The sequence below is a fragment of the Phasianus colchicus genome, chromosome 1, assembly GCF_987193195.1.
Source record: "Phasianus colchicus chromosome 1, bPhaCol1.hap1.1, whole genome shotgun sequence".
Lineage (NCBI taxonomy): Eukaryota > Metazoa > Chordata > Aves > Galliformes > Phasianidae > Phasianus > Phasianus colchicus.
Window position 1 is genome coordinate 39,539,347 of NC_143436.1, and position 14,171 is coordinate 39,553,517.

A 14,171-nucleotide genomic window follows, 5' to 3' on the forward strand; every position below is an offset into this window, starting at 1 on the left:
TTTTCTACTTCTACACAGAAGTGGACTGATGTAAAGTCCATATACATTTATAGATGTGGGTAGAAATGCTTGATCTGTTCTCACCTAGCTGAGGGCCCTTAGTGCAAAACCAACAGAAGCCTTCAGGTGTCTAGTGTTCCTCTTAATGCCAGCCTTGCTCTGTCTCTAGCCCTTGTAGCATAGTTTTTTGAGCTTAATAAATAGACTGCAGAACATTTTGATTACCATTATTGTGTCTTTTTCTGAGATGTGATTTTGAGCTGACCTTTTGTCCTGGGCTGATCCAGCACTAAGTGTCATCATAAAGCCCGGGCAGAGCTTTCATGGTCTGTCAAAGTTACATTCAGTGAAAGTAGACGTGTCCCTCATTCATTTTGATGATTTGAAGCAAGACAGGAGAGCAGGTGGGACTATGGGATTTCAGTTTATTACTGAGATCACTGTCCTCATACAGTAGAGGTAAAATCACATTCAGGGTCAGTAGGTCGTGTTTGACCTAGAACTGTGTGCTGCGTTTGTGTTCCCAGTAGTGTGAAAAGGGAAATAGTAGACAAGAAGCAAAAACAGATTTTAGAGGACTGTTTATTTCTCAAATCTCCAAAGTGCAGAAAAAAATGAGGAGTGCACAGGTTTTACATTTCTGTTTCTAAGTAAGGTCAGAGTTAAATGACTGAAAGGATTACAATCAACAGATCTCAACATGACAGAACTTGCTCTATTGTATATGCATGTATCTGTTCCCTCAGTTACTGCCATGAATTACTGAACAAATCTGTGCAATATGTAATGAAGAAAACATTAACAGGAAGGTAATTTTATGACACAAATTGTCACAGAATTATTTTGAGTGATAAGTTAAATGCTTGTGTGTTGACAGTTTAGTTGGTCATTAGAAACACAGTTGTGAATTTTAAGACTTGAGCTATAAATGTAATGCTTTAAAATTGAGATATAAATATTTCACCAGTCTTTTAAGGAATCAGAAGACTGAGTGTGTTATTCGTGTCAGAAAAACTGGAGAAAATTCATCTGTAACTGAAGAATGTTTTCCATTTTATTTTGAGAAGTAGCTGGTATTTAGTTGCATTCTTTTACTGTATACAAATGTGGTACAGGTTGCTAATTAATGTCATTGTGATTGAGTAGCACCTGAGTAGGAGAGATCACAGAATTACAGAACGGCTTTGGTTGGAAGGGACCTTGAAGATCATCTAGTTATGCTACAGTTCTTCATTAGAAAGAGATAATAATTGTTATGTTTAATATTATAATCTATGTACTGGTGTATTCTTGCTACTTATCATTATGCAGTGGCAAATAACTATCCACAAAGCATACTCATTATAGTTATACCATTGATATCCACAGAAATATGCCATCACAGAAAATATGGGCTATTTGTTAGTAAGTAAATGGAAACACTTTTATTATTCCATTTCCCCAGAGTTATATAAGGAGCATTATCGAAGGAAGCTGCATATAGATTTAAATATCTGAGCCAGATTTCCATTCCATTCTTGCCTAAGCTTCTTCACACATGGCCTATCTCACTTAGTATTTCAGCAGGGAAATACAAATTTTCATTTCCCTTATATATGTCTTACCATGTGACTTAACAGATTTAAATGGATTTTGCCTATGTCTGGTTGACTCCTGCAAAGAAAAAGTAAGGAAACAAAATGGTTCCAAACTTCTCAGCTTAAGCTCTTGAGTTGTTTTTGAAGAGACAGAGTTGCAAATTTGTCTAACTGGAGTCGAACTAATTCAGTAAGAATGTGACATTCATGTTTTTTTTTTTCACCATATGTCTTTACCTAGGATGTATATCGTGATATAATTTTAGTTTGAGCTGCAGCTAGTGTTTGTTTCCATTAATATCTGTATGACAGATGATAATAATCCATCTTCTTGCTTGTTTTCAGAACTCTTTCAGAAAATGACAGTACCTCTTTACCACCTGCTGATTCCTGTACCAGTCCTACTAAAATGGATTTGTCATTCAGTAAGACTGCCAAACAGTGCCTAGAGGAGATATCTGGTAAGTGACCAAAAAGTCAGGAAAAGCCTCAATTTTGGAATTGTGTGCTTCTTTGTTTATATATTTTTTTTCTTACCCGGAGCTTTAAAGTTCACTGAAATAGTATTTCTGACTTCTATTCATGAGTGGCTTTAAGTATATAGAAAATTTGGATCATACACAGTTACTGTTTCACATGCAAAACAGAACAAAATAGAACAGTTCAATTGGAAAGGACCTTCAGATATCACTATGACCTCTTCAGGGCTATCCAAGAATTAAAGCATGTTACTGAGGGCATTGTCCAATGTCTCTTGGACATTGATGGGCATGGAGCCTCAACCACCTCTCTAGGAAGCCTGTTCCAGCATTCAACCATCCTCATCATAAACAATTTTTTCCTTGTCTTATCTGAACCTCTCCTGGCACCCATAAATTCTGTCATTGGTTACCAGTTCCTTGACTGAACTGATTCTTTCTGTTCTGTTCTGCTCCTTCATCACTGCAGAAAATGGGCTTTCATAAGTGAGGGTTTCAAGTCATTGTTACTTTTAGAGTCATACTTAATGCTTCAGAACAGCCATGGAAATTACACTTCAGGATGCTGGACACTGTGTTGCATTTAAGACATTCAAAGTAAGTCATAACACCAGAATTGAAACATTAATGACATAAGATTATCTTCTTCTTTTTTAAATGAATGTTTAATAAACAAGAAATAAACAATTTAATTTAATTAAAAAACAAAGTAAAAGAATAAACAATGGGAAATGGTTTTAAGTTAAAGGAGGGGAGATTTAGGTTGGATGTCAGGGGGAAATTCTTTACAGAGAAAGTGGTGAGGTGCTGGAACAGGCTGCCCAGAGAGGTTGTGGATGCCCCGTCCCTGGAGGTGTTCAAGGCCAGATTGGATGGGGCCCTGGGCAGCCTGGTCTAGTATTAAATGTGGAGGTTGGTGGCCCTGCATGTGGCAGGAGGGTTGGAGCTTCATGATCCTTGAGGTCCCTTCCAACCCTGGCTATTCTGTGATTCTGTGATTCTATGAAAACGAACAAGTCCTTACTATTGTACCTGTATTTTAAGTTACTGCTAGAGCTAACCTGGTACAGGTTCTGTTCTGCAATTCCTTGTAAAGCTGGAGTAAAGGCTTTATTTCCCTTGTTAGGTTAGAAATGTGAGGGATTTTTTTTTTTTTTTAATCATATTGGAATAGCTCTTTTGAAGTCAACGGAGACCCACTGATTTACATTAGCCCATGATCTGCCCATAACTGCCTACGGATGCAAAGCAATGTGTGTCATAGCTGACTTCTTCATCAGGATTGAATTGCATTGCAGGCTTGTGTGGGAATACTTTCAAAAGGACTCTTTGACAGAGTTGTTCTTTTTTTTTTCTTTTTTTTCTTTTCCCTCTAATCAGCATTTTTATTCTCAATATCCCTTTTACAAGAATAAAAGGTGAAATCCTGTCCCTGTGGATTCAATTTTAGTTTTGCCATTTTACTCCAAATTTTTAACACTTGAATAAATTTAGAACGAGTCATGCATTTCTTACACAGGATATAAGTCACTTTAAAATACTCATTTGACACGTCAGTCTAAAATTATCTCTCTACCAGAAGGGAAATCAGATGCCCAGGATTTGTGGGACTGCCTTGGCATTTAGCTGATTCATACTGACATTGAGCTTTTGTCCTGGTTTGTCTTACTGCTTTCAAAAGTTCTGTAAGTCTAACATCCCTTATTTTATAACAAGTATGTCACCCTGAAGCTTGATAAAGTGTTCCCTGCAGGTGACAAGTGCCTGTTAAAGTTATTTTACAGTAGTAATTCTTGAAGTAAAAAAAAAAAAAAAAAGATTCTGAATTAATCCAGAAGTCAGATTCTTTGGTCTTGTAAGTATAAAGAGTGTAAATTGAAACATTTAATGCAATTCAAAGGTTGCTTCAAGGAATTATCTACTGAGATTATTAAAAAAAAAATCAGTTCAGTACTTGCTGAAATGATCAAAAAGGATATCATGTCTCCTGGCCTTTTACTGTTCTGAACAGAAGTGGAACAGTATCAAAAAAAAAAGAAAAAAGCATAAAGGGCACTAGGCATCAGAGATGTTTCTAAGCTGATTATTCAGACTCTGGCATTAGCAGTTGATTGATGTAACAGACAGCAAAGCAGAATCACTGGGAAAATATGGTTCAGGGCTTTTGTGCAGCAGAAAATAGATGTGTGTCACCTGTAATTGGCTTGTAACAGCATAAATGGCTCAGATGCTACATTTGCTGAATATATATTTGCCTGCTTGGTGAACTACCACCAAGGCATTGGTGACTCTGCCATTGGCGAACCTGCATGGAAAAAAAAAAAGCTCTTTCACATGGCTGCTATCTTTTTCAGAAACCTTCCACTGTTGTTATGTATGAGCATATTTTCTATATTATTTCAGGTTTCTTTTCGTAAATTGGTAGCCAAACACCAATCATGCAAGGGACTGAGCATCTGTGGAAACCACTAACAGGCTATAGGAGAAGGTTCATAAAGTGCTGTCCCACCTGTTTTATGTCTTATACTCCATCAGTCATTACTGTTTTTTATGGTGCCAACTATTGATAAGGCAAAAATATTAAGGACAAAGATATCTTAATCCATGTTATCCATGTAGTGTTTCACTACTTTCATTATAATTACATTCTCCTATTTGTTACTGCTCATTGGCTGAATGTTACTGTCTCTTAACTAGCCACACAGGTCATATTGGAGTTCCTACTCTACTTCAGAATGAAATCAGCCTATCAGTCTTAAACTAATATTGCAAGCACAACTGTTTAATTACTTCTCCATAGGCAAAAGTTGGATGAGATCAAAATGATTAAAATTCTTAAAATAAAATGAATTTCTTTGTTCTGCTGGTGAAATGTCTCAGTTGTGGCTTTGTTTTCTGTGCCTAGCAATGTATTCATAGCTTTTCCTCAACAGTGGTGATAGGGGAAAGTAGGGAGGAAAAGTGAGAAGCTCTAGGGGTAGTTTCCAGCTTTTCTCTGCTTCATATTCCTCTCAGGTTCTAAGGCAGGTGGTTTCTTTAAAAGGCATTCATCTCTTCCATCTCAGAGCTGGTGAAAGGATGGCACAAAGTCAGAGTGCAGCTGGCCTTTTCCACTTATGAGGGCTGCTCTGAAAGTAATGCCTCCTATTTTATTACATTGGCCCATGACCTCAGAGGAGGATGTTGGTGATATGGCAATAGAGGTTGAACCTTCCCAGCAATATTCCGTTCCGTGTTGTTGCCATGTAAGAGATGCAGCAGAGGGGCTGTCTGACATGGAAGTGTGTATGAAGCTAAAGGTGTGTCACTGAATTCCTTTGTGTGGAAAAAATTGCACCCATTGACACGGATTGATGATTGCTGATCAGTTATGGAGATCAACCAGTGGATATGAGCACAGTGAGGCAATGGGTGGTGTGTTTCAGTAGTGACAGCAACAGTAGGTCACTTCTGCTGGTGCAGATTGTTATGAGTGCAGGATAGAGGCTTTTGTTCATGACTGATGAACACGCACAGTTAATGGGGGTGACTTCTTTGAAAAACAGTGTTTTTGCTGTATCATTTTTTTGTGCTTTTTGTAGATGCTGAAGTTTTCATGGCAATAAATAAGAGGCATTACTTTTAGAGCCTACCTATTTCTAGCCTGCTACTGGACAAGTGATGACTTGGTTTTACTTGTAGAGCCATGGGACAGGAGGCTGGTGCTGGAAAGTGGAGGAGATAGTAAGGCTGGTGCAGACATGAACCCTCAACAGTTACCTTGTTAATTGGAATAGTCCCTTTCTTCTCTGATTATCCCCAACCTGCTCCATAGCTAACTTCCCATATGTCTTATGCCTATGCTCTGCCTTTTGGTAGAACTACTGTAAGTCTGGGTTTCTCCACACTTCCTCCACCTCTGCTGGGAATGTGTTCCAGCTGTGTTCTCAAGTGCTTCAGAATTTTTCCCTCTTTTCTTTTTGGTGAATATTCCACAGCTCAGCAGAGCACCCCCAGATGTTTCCATGGTGCACGTGCAAATCAGCAGCACAGCACACATGCAGTATGTGTAACACTTTGGAGGCAGTATTTCTGTATGTAGTATCTGTAACATTTATCAGTTTCAGCTGAAAATTTATTGAAGAAGGATGTCAGTAAGTTAATTATTTAATAGTCCTCTGAAAGTGGTACGTAGCTGTAACTACAAAGCATGATTTTATGAAATCAGTGATAATGTTTGACTTTAGCGTTTACTCAATCAAAGAGCTTAAAGCAAAATGTTTAATTAAATAATTATTCATGAATTTACAAATATTGGCAAATTATAAAAAAAATCTGAAGGATGAAGCAGAAATGACAGTAATTCAGTTTGAGTTATGTGCTAATATCAATGACAGGATTCTCGTAACAGCGTTCAATTTTCAAGCTTTTATGTTACTGCGCTTCTTTTGTGCTCTGAAATAGAAATAGAGAAAGGAGAAGAATAGAGAAAAGGGGGGAAAAAAGAAATAATAGGTATGGAAATAATTTACCAATTTTTTTTCAAGTAAGCTTCACTGAAGAGACTCATAATGTTATGCGTTTGCAGATCTGTTACATAATTCATTTGAACAACTGCTAATGATGTGCAGAGACTTCAGAGAACATCTTATCTGACAGCAAAAGTTGTCCCAAGTTTATTAATGGTTAAAACCATTTTTATAATTCCTTTTATGAAAGAGATGGTAAATACAGTGTCATGCATTACACTGACTGTGATGGAGTGAGGAAATTCCCTGTGCTGTTCTTTATTTAACCATGTTCCCGTGTGCTGGGTGGGGAATATGCTGAACTGCGGGGTGGTTGGGGAATAATGCTCTGTCATGGCATTTGCTTTCCTCGGGTCTCCCATAATGTGCAGTTGGTTTAGAAAGATTTATTTATTCATTGTTACAGTTTAAAATGGAGGCATGAGCTTTACAAAAGTGTTTTTCAATAAAGAAACCTGAGAATTTCCACACTGCAGTTTTATGTTTTGTCAAATAACAGACTGCAGAGAGGTGTAGTAAAGCAGGAGGATAAATCCAGAGCTCTTAGCACTGACAGTTTGGTCAAAATATATGTGTGCATTTGCTCTATCTAAGGATAGATCTGTATACCAAGTGAGGCAGTGGGATTCATAGGAGAAAAGTTTGTGTACTCTTACAATTAAGGGCTGTAGTGTAATGTTTGTATACATGAGGGCTGAATGAAGGTTGTGTGAGTAGACCAAATGCCTCCATATCCCAGCTTTTTTCCACTGTGTTTTTAATACACAAAAGGAAAGGGTAGCTGCTCATGGAGCCCCCACGCAGCCCAGCTATCGTTTTTATTCTGGACTTTGTCCCGTGCTGCAGCTGGGCTGCGGTGGGTAGCTCTGAGTGCTAAATTTGCCAGACCAGTTTTGGTGCTCCTGTGTCCGGTGTGTCTGTGCAGAGAGCTGAATGCTTCCCTAGGAGAGCAATGCTTGGTGCTGCCCACAGAGCTGGAGCCCCAGTGAGAGCAGCCCCACCAGCTGCTGCTGCTGGTGGACACAAGCACGGTTGCAGAAAACACCAAGGGCACGTGTGGCACCAGGCCTAGCAGACCGTGGGAGTTATGTCAGTGGTGCAACCCTCCAGGTGTTGCTTTTCAGATGTAACATGTGAGACTTAATCATATCAGGGTGACAGAGTTTTCTTCTGGTCCCATGACTCTGTGGGCTAGGTAGGGGGTAGGAGTGGGCTCTCTTCTTGACTCTGTCTTTCTAGGAATGTGCCAGTGATTCAGCATGGAAACTCTCATTGCTTGAGACTGCTGACTCTTTTCTCAGTTTTGTGTTTATGAGGGTTACCCAGGAAAAAATGCAGTCTTCCTTTAACATTTTCTAAGAAGTTTCTCCCCCTGTTCTTTTATTTTTCTAATGTTTTAAAAACTGCACTGAGAAAGAGAAATGCAAGGAATGCACTGAGGCTTCTCTTTATAACTGCTTATTCCTGTAGGGAATCTGAATACTGTATAATTCTTAGAGTGGCATTTTCAAAGGTTACCTCCCTGTCAAAGCTTCCCGGGTAGGGATATGAGAGAAGCAATATATTGTTATATTAAAAAAAATCATGTTTGAAGATCTCTACATAATGTTTTATGACACCAATTGCCCTTAGATAAGGAAATTTGTATATAGGAGTTTTTTTGTTTATCCTTCTACCGTTTCTGGGGCTTACATCTTTTTCCCTGTGAGAAAAGGTATATATTAAAATATAAAGGCTTCTTTTCCTCTTGATGTTTTATTTAAAAAACACATTTAGAACTGAACAACTTAGTTCAGACATGATATCGAATTTCTTTATATGAAAATTACTATTCCATTTAATAGGATTTCTTCAGAAGATTGTGAAACAATAATTTAATCACAGCTTCTTAATTCCATAGTAGAGTCTGATGCAAACAAGGTATATTTTAAGACTAAAGAAACAAAATATTTCCTTCTATAAATCATCTTGCTGGGTAGTTGCAGTTGTATTCTATTTATTAGCTTCCTTATGATCTTAAATTACATTTTCTAATTCATAACAGAAATTGCAAGGCTCGAGGTCCATTTGCAAATCTGCTTTTAGCTTCTTGCACAAGGACTGGCAGTGATATGGAAGAAATAGTTCATCATCCTTACCTTTCTGGGAGAATACTAGCATTTGCACTGAGCTAGCTCTGTGACTGTAGCATCCCGTTCAGGTGGAGCTTTGTCTTGAAACCTGTGGCACTGTAAACTGGGCAGAGGCTTCTGTGTCTCCGGTTTAATTCACCAGGATGTTTGCTGCCATGGCAGCCAGCAGCATTCGCTGCAGTAGCAGAGAAGAGTCATATATCTGGGAATGCAGGTTGAATACTAAAATGCAAGGAGGCTTGTGCAGAGCTTTGCTTCAGTGGTTAATTTTGGCTCTTTATTGAGCTCTGACGTGGAGGCTGTACTTGCAGTTCTGTGTCAGCCCATCTGAAGTGAAGAGCCGTGCGCTGGGATCAGTCATGATCTGGTGAGAGAGGGAAAAACGCCTGAGATAGCACTTGTGCCTACTTTGGATTTCAGAGTGCAGCAGCCGTAGACAGAGATGCAGGCCCACCGCTCCGATGAGACCAGTGATTGGATGGAGAGGGGAAAACACGGTTGGCTTTTGGGATTACTTCTGTGCTGGAGCAGAGTGTTTGATCAACTCTCTTCTGCTTGAGAGAAATCCAAGTGAAAATGACTGTAAGTACTGCAGATTAATGTGACAGGAGAGAAGTGGCTTAGCAGAGACAGCAACGTAATTTTAAAGAAAATGACTGTGCCTGTCTAGTCATTTACAGTGTGTATTGTGCATGTTTGAGCTGTGCTTTTCATTACACGTGAAAGGATGAGCTCCCTGGGATGTGCAGCGTGTGATGCTGCAAGGGTCACCTCCAGACCGTGCTGAAGAACTGAACTGCTGCCCATCTCGGGAATATGAAATCTGACTGAGGCAAAGCACAGCTGGGAAGATGCAGCGATCTGCTGAACTGTCAGTGTTTAAAGGCAAGGAGGTTAGGAGAGGGTGTGTTCGTCTTCAGAAGCAGAAGTCTCTAACCAACCTCACGCTCATCAGTGAAGGGGAGAAGAGGCGACACTCGTATAGGGAGAACTGGTTTGGAAACGCCTCCAAGTCCAGCCAGAGTTACCATCAGCAGGAGGCAGAAGCTGGGAGCAAAGGCTTGCTTTCCAAGGCACTCTCGCGCTCAGTGCACTCCCTCTGTCAGCCTGGCCTCACCGCACCCCAAGCATTTCAAGCACTACCATCTGCTGGAAGCAGGACTTCCAAGAGGTCTGGAGACCGGCGTACAGATGAAGGCTTTGGGATCGATAATCAGGAGAGGGGGAAATCAGATGATGAAAACGTATCCTGCATGGCTCATTTTGCTAGCAGGAACTGGGCAGAGGAGGAGGAGGAAGGCTGCTTGCGTGAAGGAACTGCACATCTGGATGAAGATGTCATAATAACGATGCTGGGGGACTTAGAACAGGTCCTTTATACTGATATTTTGGGTAAGTTTATGTTGTCTTGAAATCAGAGAGAGCAGGAGACCCGTGAATTAGCACATTTCTGCACAGAGCAGATTTTTGATCTTGACAGTGATTTCATGAGACAGAACTGGGTTTGTTTGCAGTAGTATGCAAAAACAGGGTCTGGTCACTTTTTCCTTGTTTGCTTACTCTTATCTCTAAAGACTGTGAAATGAAGACAATTGTCTAAATCATTTTTGATGGGTGCATGGGCAGCAACAATGTGTGAATAATTGAGTGTAGTTTTCTTAAGCTGTTGGAAAAAATTAAGGTGAAACACTTAGGTACTATTAGTTCACTCTAAAATTAATCTCATGGCATTCGTTCCCATGAATTTTAAACCAAGCCTTGAATTAAGATTCCAATTTATAGCAAATATGTCTTGGCCTACGTACAAACTGTCCATTACTGCTCCCCCCTTCCCTCTGTTGATAATTTCATCCATATATGAGAAATTGTTAGTGCCAGGGTTTTACACTTTAGCTGTATCAGTGCATGCCAGAGACCATTTGAAGTCCACTGCCATAGGTTCTTCAAAAGGCTTCTGTATTACTGGCTTTACTTTTCATCTCTCAGCGTTCACAGTGTTCATTTCCAGAGCTTTATTCTTTAGCCAGTCAAATGGTTGAAATGTCTTCTTGCTTTTCCAAGGTCACCCAGCATGCATCTGGCCTGGAGGCTCTTTTCTCTTGGGTGTGCTAGCCTTGATTGTGTTTAAACTCAGGATGTGAAATATTTGCTGTATATGTAATGTAGAAAGCTGTCATCTCCAAATGACAATGAAACAAGCGTTCTCTTTTTATGATTAACCTAGTAGACTATAGCTGTATTCTAGAAGAGGTTTCTTCCAGAGATTAGAGGCTTGTTAGCAAAGGCAGCTGAACTCTTCACCTTCTCCAACTTCTCTTCATCTTTCCTTGAGCAAATCTCTGTTCTTTGTGAGCCTCAGTTTCCCCACCTGCAGAGTGACACTGATACTCTCATTTGTGAATGAAGTTTATGTCTAAGAGCAAAAAATTCTCTGTCAAGCTGCTTATTATTTGAATCCTTTAGTGAAAATCACAAAATTAATGCAATTATTATTCTCTCATTATCTGCTTTGGGCTGTAATTACATGCACTCAAGTACCAAAATGATTCTGAACGCTATTTTTAAATGTTCAATGTTGGTAAGCTTCAGAAGAATAAATGTAAAAGTTTAACCTAGGGGATTATTGATTTCTGTAAGGTGCTTTTTTTTTTTTTTTTATTTCCTGTACGTGTATCTCACACAGTGGAAGAACAAACAGTGTTTCTTAGAAATTTACTGAGAGAAGCTGTAATGTTTCACTACTAACAGGCAAGAATTTGGGAGGCAAATTTTTGGAATGTTTATGTTTAATACCAATGGTGAAGCTATAAATGATTTAAGGAGATTACATTCATGAGGTCAGTAAAATATCTACATCCAACTGCCTTGTAAGAGGAACAGTATTTTGAAAGAAAGTTTCACAGTGCCCTGGTTTTAGTCATTCTTATCCCAGCCTCTTTGTGCATGAAGCAGAATGACTTTTCTTGTGTGCAAAGCAGAGTACTTGAGATTACAAACCATTTCTGATATGTGAGGGCATGCAAATATGGGTAGACTGCATGATGGCAGTGCCTATTATTATAACAGGGTGTCAGGAGGAATTTGGGATCCCTTTGAACCCGTCCGTTGTGTCCCAGTCCTTCTGCAGTAAGCACATTGTGGCTGTTCTGGCAAACAAGGTGTAGCTAGCTTTCAGAATAATGTATCCACCAGCCCTATGGTCTTCTGTGTGGAAGACTTTTTGTACATTAGGAGCAACAGGAAAGCCCTGAAAATGTAGATAATGTCAGGTTCAAGTCAGGTCTGAGAGTCTCACACTCACCACAGAAAATTTTTCAAGTCTCGTGTTCAGTTGTTTATGCTTTTTGACTTATTAGTGAGGGATACAGTATAAGCCCATCAGTCCACCCTTAAGAGAAAGAAAAAATAATAGTTATTTGTAAAACAGTAGCAGTGGTAATGGGGATTTCTATCTGGATCATATCTGGAATATTATGATCTTAAAATACTATATAGTTCTATTTAAGCACACATAGCACTACGTAGTATTTTAAGATCGTAACATTCCAGTTCTATCTCTTTTAGAAAAAGTGGTGGAATGGTTTTGATATTACCCCTGTGTGACTGAGACGTCAAAAGAGATTAAACCTCAGAATTTCCACCTTTCCAGGGGATAAGACTGCTACTTTTTATGATGTTATCTGTCTGAAGATGAGACATTCTCTGTGAAAATATATTTTGGCAGTTTGCCATATAAACATACTTTTCTTTCTTTTGCTACTGCAATTACACCTGAAGGCTTTGTTATACTAGTTATTGTGCAATATATATTAAAAAAGACAGTTATTGTCATCATTGCTGCAAGAACTTGCAGTTAGCATACAGCAAAGGACAACTGGCAAGGATAAACAAGGAAGGAAAAGACAAAGATACTGTGTATGCAGATTATATTCAGTTCTTCAAATAAATACAGAGGTAAATAATTGTTTTGCCTTAATTCTGTCTGCTTACAACCTGAGATTTATCTTTCTGTGTTAACGGAATATTGTCTCATACCACAAGCTTATGATTCACTTCTGGTTTGAGGCAAGGTAGGGAACAGGCCTGAAGTTTCTCCTAAGTAAGTATTGTGGCTGGAAGATTCACTTTCACTCCTGTCCCTTGCCAGAGGGACAAAGAGCAATGGCAGTGAAGAACTGTGTGCACTGGAGGCTGTCCAGCACAGCTTTGGCATGAACTCTTCTGCCTCACAGGAGTTTTCAGTATGGCACAGAAACCTCTGCAAATAGTACATGGGATCCGTGCATATACTGATCAGCAAGGTGCTTAACTGAACAGATGCCTAGCCTAAAACACAGAACTAGTGGTGGTGATTTCAGTGTGTGTGAACATTTGCCTCCTTCAGTGCACACAGATGTCTTGTTTTAAGGAGCAAAACCTTGTGGGTGGGCATGCCATCAAGACAAGATGGAGGGTTTGGCAGCAGTATTTGTCTCCACCCCACTGTTGGTTCCATGCCACCGAGCCAGAGGTTTACGGACTGTCTGGCCATGAAATCACTGTGGAATTTATTCAGAGCAATAAAACAATTGGGATAGCACCATTTCCTGAACAACTACTGGCTGCAGCAAAGAGGGCAGAAGATATAGCCAGTGGTGAGGTAGTTGGGAAGTCCTCAAACTGGCACTGCTGTAAAAGCTAGCATTGCACCAGAGCTGCAGAGTACACTGAATAGTACTGTACATCCTTGGGCTATAAGGGAAGAAAGAAAAGATATACAGAATTTATATGCAATAGCATGTTTCCATTTACTGCCAAAAGTTTCTTAAGTGCCTGCATAGTGAGCAGACGACAGAAACATGGAGAGCACAGTAGCAAATTCAAGTTTGTCCTTGATCTGAAAGGCTTCATCCTTTAGTCAGAAATTAAAATAAATAGGTTAACCACGGTTAAACTAATACCATTTCTTTCAGTGGGTTCTCTCTTGTATTTGAAATAAATGTCTCTATCTATATTAAAATACTGGCTATTGTAAACCCGTGTTAAACAAATGTGATTTTGATACAACGTAAACTTTGTATGTTTTACTCATGTCTTCAAACAGATGTTGCATTTAGATTGCCTTATCAGGTTATTTCTTTAGAACTATGTTGAATATTTCCCAGCTCTCTTGTCCCCAGACATGCTTCTGTCATTTGAATACTTGATGATACACCACGCTTTTCCTTAGAGACATCATCTTTGTTGAATTTATATTTGTATAAATCCACATACAAACATGGGAAAAATAAGGATGGGAACAGAATGAGAAATGCAGCAACTTAGATATCAATTTTCATGTGTATTTTGCATTTTACAAACATGAAATATTATAGTGCTACATAGTATTTTGTCTATGTTTAAATTTCTGATCTTGAAATTTGTAGGATGTTGAATTTAAATTCACAAGACTATCTCATGAAAGATGAAACAGTTTCTCAATGTCTTGAAAATTCC

At 39.1% G+C, this 14,171-nt stretch overlaps 1 protein-coding gene across 7 annotated transcripts in view; it reads left to right on the forward strand.

Annotated features, from left to right (window-relative positions):
- NAV3 (neuron navigator 3) overlaps nt 1–14,171 on the forward strand; it is a 258,341-nt gene that overhangs the window by 141,411 nt on the left and 102,759 nt on the right. For 5 of the 7 annotated variants that reach the window (XM_090139109.1, XM_090139114.1, XM_090139116.1 and 2 more), the window contains exon 9: nt 1,923–2,038. In XM_090139109.1, the coding sequence (XP_089995235.1) occupies nt 1,923–2,038 (116 nt within the window). Of the gene's footprint in view, nt 1–1,922; nt 2,039–9,116; nt 9,279–9,298; nt 10,089–14,171 lie in introns of those variants that run through there. The other 2 variants (XM_090139108.1, XM_090139130.1) reach the window with 2 other exon arrangements.